The 8,400-nt window shown below is 40.3% G+C and overlaps 1 protein-coding gene across 13 annotated transcripts in view; it reads left to right on the plus strand.

The window, feature by feature from the left end:
- BBX (BBX high mobility group box domain containing) overlaps nucleotides 1–6,689 on the plus strand; it is a 274,818-nt gene extending 268,129 nt beyond the window's left edge. For all 13 annotated transcript variants that reach the window (XM_045088295.1, XM_045088299.1, XM_004769116.3 and 10 more), the window contains one exon: nucleotides 760–6,689. In XM_045088295.1, coding sequence (XP_044944230.1) covers nucleotides 760–847 — 88 coding nt within the window. In that variant the 3' untranslated portion in view covers nucleotides 848–6,689. The remainder of the gene's footprint in view (nucleotides 1–759) is intronic.
- The last annotated feature ends 1,711 nt before the right edge of the window (nucleotides 6,690–8,400 follow it).

The following is an 8,400-nucleotide window of genomic DNA, read 5'->3' on the forward strand; positions in this document are numbered from 1 at the left end:
CAAAAGCTGAATGAGAAATCAGCTCCGTCTGGTGGTAGTTCCAATCCAAACAATGGGTATTTCTGTGAATTGTCTAGTCCTCTCTGGAGTTCTCTCTCCGCATATGTTTATTTGGCCCAAGTCACCTGGATGTTCTCATACTCTAAACTCAGTTCCCCCTTGCCGCCTTCCCCTGTGCATGTGCTGCCCATGTGCCTGTGAGACTTAACCTTTCGTCTTTTCATTCATTTGTGTTGGAGTCACAGGCCTCTGGTGTCAGGGGCCATTGCTTTAATTGGCCTTACGTTTTAAATTGGGTTTATTATTATATATCTTGGGAAATGAGCCTGGAGGTGATCAATTAGTACAGGAGAGTTTTCCCTTTGGGCATCTCGAGGAAAGGCATGGTTCATATTTTAATATCAGTGGATCAAGAAGACGACTTATCTTAGAGCCACGGCCCTTGATTAAAAGTTCCCCACTTCTTAGGGAGTCGCCCCCAAATCTGGTGGCACTTGAGGTCCTGCCTTTGCAAAATGGAGGTGGTTGTTTGGGGGCAGAGTAGATGGTTAAGTCATGCGAGGAGAACCGAGATAAGAAAATGTCAAAAAAGAAGCAGCTCTGAGAACAAAAATGGTTTTAATTGAATAGCATAAGTAACAAGTCGGCCTTAGGGAGTAAAAGATACTGGAAAGCTCTTACTGCTTACTCATCATCCTGTTCTCTTTCTGATAAGGTACTCAGTGGGTGACTTCTTTTGTCCTTCTCCTTGTTTTGCAGGGGTCAGAGGTCCACTCCGCTCACCCATGATGGACAGCCAAAAGAAATGCCACAGGCCCCTGTACTTATTTCCTGCGCTGACCAGTGAAGCGCCTTTAATTGTAAAACATTGTGCTTTACCTACTACCCTAGCCCTGTCTGTACCGAGGGATGCCAGTGAGTCCGTGTGGTGGGAAATACAGACTGCAAACAAGTGCGCGTTGCCCTGCACGGCCCAGATTCACTTGAAGCGGAAGTTAGCATCCTGGGCCGCTGTGTGTTCTTTTGGAACCCAGAGTCTTTGAGGGTGATGTTCTCTGTCTTGTCAGGAGCAGAAACGGGATGATCCTGGAGCTTTGCTTTCTATTGAAGGCTTTTGACGGTAATAGGTGGTAACTTGGTAAAAGGCTGCCTTTACTGTAGCTCATCCAACATCTCTTTTACCAACCAGAGAGTGTGAAACTAGTTTCGTATATTATCTAGTTATTCTTTCAAAACAAAAACAAAAAACAAAACAAAACAAAAAAAAAAACAACAACAAAATCTGACGCACTGCACTAGTTATTATTAGATATTCTTAGTCTTTTTTGTACATGGAGATTTAAGTTCTAAGATGGTTTATATAATAGGTTATACCTACATTTATATTGTAGAATAATATTAAAAAGCCTGCTCCAGAGACCCCCAAGCAGCGCGGGCAGGTGGATGTACCATTGTTAGCGGTGTATGCTCGGCCTTGTGGTCCATATATATTCTGCACTTTTATATTTGCCACCAGAGTGGTAGTTTGCTGGCAAAACAAGAAAAAAGAAAGAGAGAGAGAAAAAAACATTTAGAATTCTTACGAGCTGAATTTTTTTCCTTAGCCTTGAGTGACCAAGAAGCATTTGCTTGGGGCACATTGTGGCAAATATTTTCCCAGGCAGGGGAAGAGTCCTGCAGATTACAGATTACCGATGTTTTCATGCCTTGAGGATTCTTTTATTTTTACACAGGGGTCTAAGTGACCAACGGATCGTTCAGACAAACAAAAGAAAAATATTATTCAGAAGTGACCTTAGTATTACTTCACTATTCTGAACACATTGAAGACACTCACTTCATGTGGACTTTGAGCTACAGACCTTTTCCATCCATCCCAAACAGACTGGACGGGTAGCAACTGCTATGCACAGCCTGATTGCCGCTGCGGGGTTCTAGAGCCATTTTGAGTTGTGTGGTGTGAAGGAGGTATGGAATAAACGATGAGGGAGGTATGCCTGACCAGGGTGGGAGTCTTAGTCATGGAGCCACCTGCAGTTTGTTTCCTTTTTGTGTTCTGTTGCTTTTGAACATAAAACCAACCTTGTGTATGCCAGTGCCAAGCGGATTACCTGGCTTATTAGAACATTCGACATATTGACTTAACCACCTGACATTCACAGTGTCTTGTTTCCTAGCAACACATGCAAAGTGATAAATCAGAATTAGTCGGAGGCTACCGATTTTACAGGGTATTTGTTCCATAGCACAAAGTGTATCCCCACTCTTGCATCGCAGCACAAACTACCAAATTTTAATGATTGGATTCCAGCAATAATTTTTATTGGTTTTCAAACTGGCGGAATTTTGATAGCGTTAGTTCGAGTTTGAAGCTTTTGAATTAGATCTCTACATGGTGACAGTTTACAAGGTTTTATCTAGCTTTCTTATTTATACTTGACTCAATTGTAATGATGACTTTTTTTTTCCTAATCGTAATTTGACCTAATAGCCATACAAAAAAATGACTCTATTAGTACCAACTAGGTTTAGCTTTTCATAGTTGTAGATATTACTTCAGTTTCGGTGCTGGAAAATATGTACAACATACTAACAGAATTGAAAAAGAATATAGGGATTTGTTTGGTTTGTTGTTTTTTTGGGTTTTTTTCTTCAAAGCAGGTAAAGAGGGCAGCAGAGCATTGGAACGGTGTCCTCAAAAATGCATAATCATTGTGGGCATGGAGGAAGAAGGAATTAGTAATCTAGGTTAGTCAGAGGTTAAAACTTAACCCCATTCACATAGAAATAAATCAGGTAAGCAGCCCCAGGTTTTAGTGTAATATTTTTACTATGATGCTGTTTTATTAATATTTTCTAAACTTCAAAACACAAAGTGAATGTTTGAAAATTGCTGGGTCCCAATGTTGGTGGCTGTTGGAGTTTTTGGACCACTTGCTAGCAGTGATTTAAAAATTATAATTAGCTAAAAATCAAAAAAAAAAAAAAAAGGTAAAAGAAACCAACAACAAAAATTGTTTGGTGCAGAACATGCACCTTGACAATGGTACTAACTTGTTATTCTATAGAACACGTTAGAATAGATCTATTTTTGCCAGAGTACCCTCCTTCAGTCCTCCAATGACATTTCACTAGATTTCCTTAAGAGATTGCTGTATATTCATGGGACCTTTTTTAAAAAGAAGCAAAACAAAAGATTACTTTTTTCTATGTGATTAATATCTTACTTGATCTGCTTTTCCTAAACCTCAGTGGCTTTTCCCTTAGGCAGGGGTGGGGTGGGAGGGCAATCTACTGGATATGACTGTTTTCAGATACTTTAAAAAAAAAAAAAAAAAAAAAAACCTTTTTGTAGAGATGCTTAATTTTTAAGCGGTTAGGCACTGAGAGAGTAGCAGAAATCCTGCAAAGCTTTATAGTCCTTTAGACACTCGCCTTGTTGTTCTCTGAGTGAAGTCTTGATTTCAATAATAGTGCTCTTCTCATGCCCTGAATCCGCTGGAGAAGGGTGTTGGTATTTTCAGGTAACAACATTTGTTAGCACAAATATTTCAGACCAACCTGTAGTGCCCCCCACCCATCTATCATTTTCATTTCATTTCTGTCATCCTTTTATATTTTGGAAAATCATATTGCTATGGTGTGTACCTTAATCTGCCAGCAAACACCATCGACACTAACATTTGTCCCACAAGCATCCTCAAGAGAAAAAGTTGTTGCACCTTATGTATATCTCAAGCAAACCAAAATATGATGCTTTTCTGCTTTGTTTTATTCTAAATTGTTGTATCATATCTTTCTGAAAAACCATTCTGAATCTAGTTGAAATTATCGATATTTATGCTTTTAACCTTAATTTCTGGATTCAAACCTGTATATAAATCTTTTGAAAAAAATCGTCCTAGCCCTTCTCTGTGATGCCGAAGTGGATGATTTCGTCTCAGATGGAGACACAGTACTGTTCCAGTTTCTTTAGCCTTTTATTTATTTAGTTGTTCTGGGTATTTTCCTATGTAATTTTGAAGTGTGTAGAGTATATTATAGTAACTGAAGCTGCAGCTCTACGAAGCTGAAAGAAAAAAATACTGTAAGACATCCTTCTGAAGTTTTTACTTGTTTGGATAACTGTAATGAGATCAGGAAAAGGAAAAATGTCCCACAGCCACATTGCTGATATAGGTTCTTATCCCCAAATTAGGTTAGTTCCCAGATTTTAGATCAAAATGTAATTCATCAAAGCCCTTTTGTAAGGATAAATCAAAATGTTGTAATTCTGACAGTCCCCCCACCCCCATCCCCCCCTCAAATACCAGAACTGCGTTCACTGAATTCTGTCAGATGAGCTTTCTACCAATGTGCTGAAATCATTCCCACATTATCCCTGATTCTAGTTCCGGCCATTAAACTGCTGGGGTCGGAGGGTGGGGTGACGCGGTGGAACACTCTGAACACAAAGGAGCATCTGAACTGGTCTGGTTATTTATATTCTGACATGTGTATTCCCCATCACTTTCTTATCCAGTCAGATGCTAATCTGCCTCTCCTAGAAAATTTTGTTTGCACTCCGCAGTCTTGGGCTCATCGTATGGAAAAGTTTGCACCTCTGTAAAATCTCCAGCAAATTATAAATTGATACAGAACCAGGAGTAAGCCAGAAACGGAATGACATGTTTGGCTCCTACAGTGTAGGGGTGAGGGGGGGAGGGAAGGAGGGTATCCGGTAACTCTGTCCCACGTTTGGCGTTGGCATTAATGTGAAGCAGTGGGATCGTGCTGCCTGCTGAACTACTGTATGCATCCCAAGGGTTCTGGAGTCCGGTGGCCGGCATCCGCATGGCGGAGAGGAAGCACCACCGCCTCGCTGGGGAGAAGGAAGGAAGTCCTGCAAGGCCTGGAACCGCCCCTCCATAAAGGGAGAGTCGGGGTGTCCGCGATGCTGTTGAGGAAGACTCACCTTTGTTGCACTGCTCCCTAGAGCCCTCACATGAGGCCAACCCTAACGGGCTACCTCGGCTTTACAAGTTCGTTTCAGTAAGGCCTGTTAGCGAGCTTTGTCCTTTCTTGCGTCTCCCTTCAGTGCCACTGTTTCCCGCTGCAGTGTTGTGACTCCCCAGACCGCCTTCTCCAGAGAGAATAATGTATTGCTGAAAATGGGCAGTAGAAGCAAATGTCGTTCCTATATCGGACCTATAAAGTATTCAGAGTGATGGGACTGCTAGGCGGAAATTAAATTTTAGCTTTTCCCACATAGGACCTTGTTTTGCACCTTACAAAGAGAGTACTAATTGTTAATTAGCTTTTGCTTTTATTTATACAAGCATTCCCAAAGAACTAGATTCGGATTTTGTTTTTATTTGAGTTTTGGGATTTTTTTTTTTTAATTATCTTATTTAGGTTGACTAACATCGCACTTATAATAAGAAACAGTTGTTCAGTTTATCTTGCCAGATATGTCTGGTGAAGTATTCAGGGTTTGATGGACTGCTTTGCTTTAGTGTGGAAGTGATAGCTAAGTTTATTATAGTCCATATTAAATCACCTTGTCCTTTTCACTGGGGACATTATTTTCTTTACATCTCAGATGAAAGTAGTGACAAAGTAGTGAATAACAAGACAAATCTGTTTGACTCCCTGATACACCTCCATCTGTTTGTGCTATGCTTTCCTTAAAAAATGGAAGTATGCATTTTCTTCACACCCGAAAGAGAACTTCCTCTCCTAGCCAAATTTTATTTGTGGTGGTAGGATTTATGCTAATAAAGTAAAAGAGGAAACCTTGTATTAAGTTCTGTGACCACTATTTCCTTGTTGCAGTCCGTGGTCAAAATTGATCCTACCCTCAACTCGATTTTCATGCACAGAACTAGTTATCATGAGAATTACTACTCCTTCCAAAGATCGCCCGACACCTTGGGCCAGAACCAGTTACTGAAGTAACAAGGACCTAATTCAATGCCTCCAAACCCTCCCACTCGCACGGCAAATCATACCTCACAGGCTCTAACCTGAATCACAGAGGCACGTGGGTTTCTCAAACTAACACTGCTGTCCTTTCGCAGCCCCTAGGGGCTGGCTCATGTCCCCTGACGCCTCATGTTAGTGCCTCGGCTGTGAGAGCAGCAGAACTCGGGGTGGGGCGGGTTTGTGACCTGGAGCTCAGCACATGCTCAGCAACGTTCTTCTCATTTCCTTCGCACTAAACCAGTCTCTTGCTCTCAGGAATTTGTCCAAAAAAAGAATAAAAACCACCTGAGATTCCATGTACCGGATTATGAACTTTTCTCATAGGTTTGAATTGCTTACTTACATGTCATAAATTAACCATAGCTTCATTTGACCACCGGGTCTTAAGTCTGTTGACAGTTTCAGCATGACTGAATCGCTCATTTTTTTTTTTTTTTTTTTGCTTTCAGAAATTGGCTTGGTTCTCTTTAGAGTTGGTGTAAACATGCCATGTAATAAATGATTTCCACTTAATGGTACAACAGAATTATTGCTTTCTTAGATGTATGTGTAGTAAAAGTCAATATACACATTTATATAATTTCTTTCTTCAAAATCTTATACTTAATTTGATATTTCTAAAAATTGCACATGTAAGTCATGTGTATAACATGCTAAAGTACTTTAACTGTGATCTTAAAACTGAATAAAAATATTTAATAAAAATTTGAAATATTTTAAAGAGATTATTCAAATACATTTCTTTACCTCCATACTCCTGTTCAGAGAGTCTGTGCCTTCAGTAGACCCTATCTACTAAAAACAGTAGGGGAAATGCTTTAACTTCAACGAATTCAGAATGTCAAATGCTGGTCTCCTCCAAACTCTTTGCCTGATACTCCCCACATTTGAGCAGCCTGGGTTGCTTTTGCCTAATGGATGGACTAGAAATCAGCCTGACTAGAAGAAAGAAGATAGGTTTTATTCCGCGACTTAGGAGGAGAGCCTCCTGGCACAAGTGTGACCGTTCTGAACATACCAAATATGCCCGAACTGTAATCAAAAACTATGGAGGGGCGCCTGGGTGGCTCAGTGGGTTAAGCCTCTGCCTTCAGCTCAGGTCATGATCTCAGGGACCTGGGATCGAGCCCCACACAACACACACACATAATAAATATATACAAGGTGTGATACCACGGGGTTTGCATTAAGACAGACTTGCTTCAAAGACTGGTTCCACCCACGTATTACTGGTTTTTTCAACCTCCCGGAACTCCTCTTCACTTACAAATGATGGTGACGATACCTCCTCACACTTCTGCTAGGATGGAAAGGAAATCCATATGAGAAGGCTGGCCTAGGGCCTGTAATGGAAATGTCCATTCAATAATAACTGTTGATTTTCTTATTTTTATTCAAAAGGTTGATATGTTTAAGTATATTCAAAAGAGACCCCTAGGTATAGCTAGTTCCCTCTTTCAAATAAACTTGTAAGGGCCTGGTCATTAGGAGGAAGCTCTTGTCAGGAGATCCGATGCTGTGGAGAACTCGGAACACGGTACTTCGTGTAGGTAACTCACGCTTGTATATGTAGCACTATAGGATTTTCCAATAAAATTAGTCTGCCTGGTGAATTAATTACATTTTGAATTCCGAGCACACTTTTTTGAATTACTGAGAATAAAATGGGGGGATGGGAGTTCCATACCAAAGAATGTAAATTCTACTAGGATAGAAGATGACAGGTTCTACATGTGTGTGGTTTGATGGGTCTACATAGATTCTACAGTACATCAGTCCTTTGGGGTAGAACATAAAAAAGTGTCTGGCAAGGAAAAGTGAAGTGGTCATCAATAAGTGAGCTAACAGGGAAAGCGCCGACTCCCTCCATTCCCATACATACTGAAAATAAAATTATTAATCATTTTTCAGAAACCTTTTCATCTTTTGTGAAAGGATGGAAATTTTAAAATATATGCAAAAGAGGCTAGCAGCATGTTGAACTCCCTGGACCAGCTCCAACAAATACCAACATGTTCTCCGTTCCAGTTTCATTTGTATTTCATCCATTTTCCTTCATTTCACCTCCCAACCCTAGCTCTGCATATCCCAGAAGTGTGATTTCGTGTATAAATACTTCAGATACAGCCTTTAAAAACAAATATTTTGATATGTGCAAATTTGCTTTTTTTAATGTATCGCCCCCTCACTATTCCAAAAATATGTTTGTTTCCTGCCCAAAGCAAAAGAAGTCTGTGAGCCACGAGATGAGTCGTGCTGGGGTGAAGATTATTTGGAATTAGGTTACGCTGTTGACGTTGGATATCTGTATACTACCTTTCTCGATCCACAGTTTTCCAAAGAGGTCATCAGAGAGACCCTTTTCTTGGCATGTCTAAAGGATTTATTTTTGGTCTTGCTTCCTATGATATTTTTCTCTCCCCAGACGATGTTTTA

Source organism: Mustela putorius, unplaced genomic scaffold, assembly GCF_011764305.1.
Source record: "Mustela putorius furo isolate JIRA1106 unplaced genomic scaffold, ASM1176430v1.1 tig00003834_pilon_pilon_pilon, whole genome shotgun sequence".
In the NCBI taxonomy this organism is placed as follows: domain Eukaryota; kingdom Metazoa; phylum Chordata; class Mammalia; order Carnivora; family Mustelidae; genus Mustela; species Mustela putorius.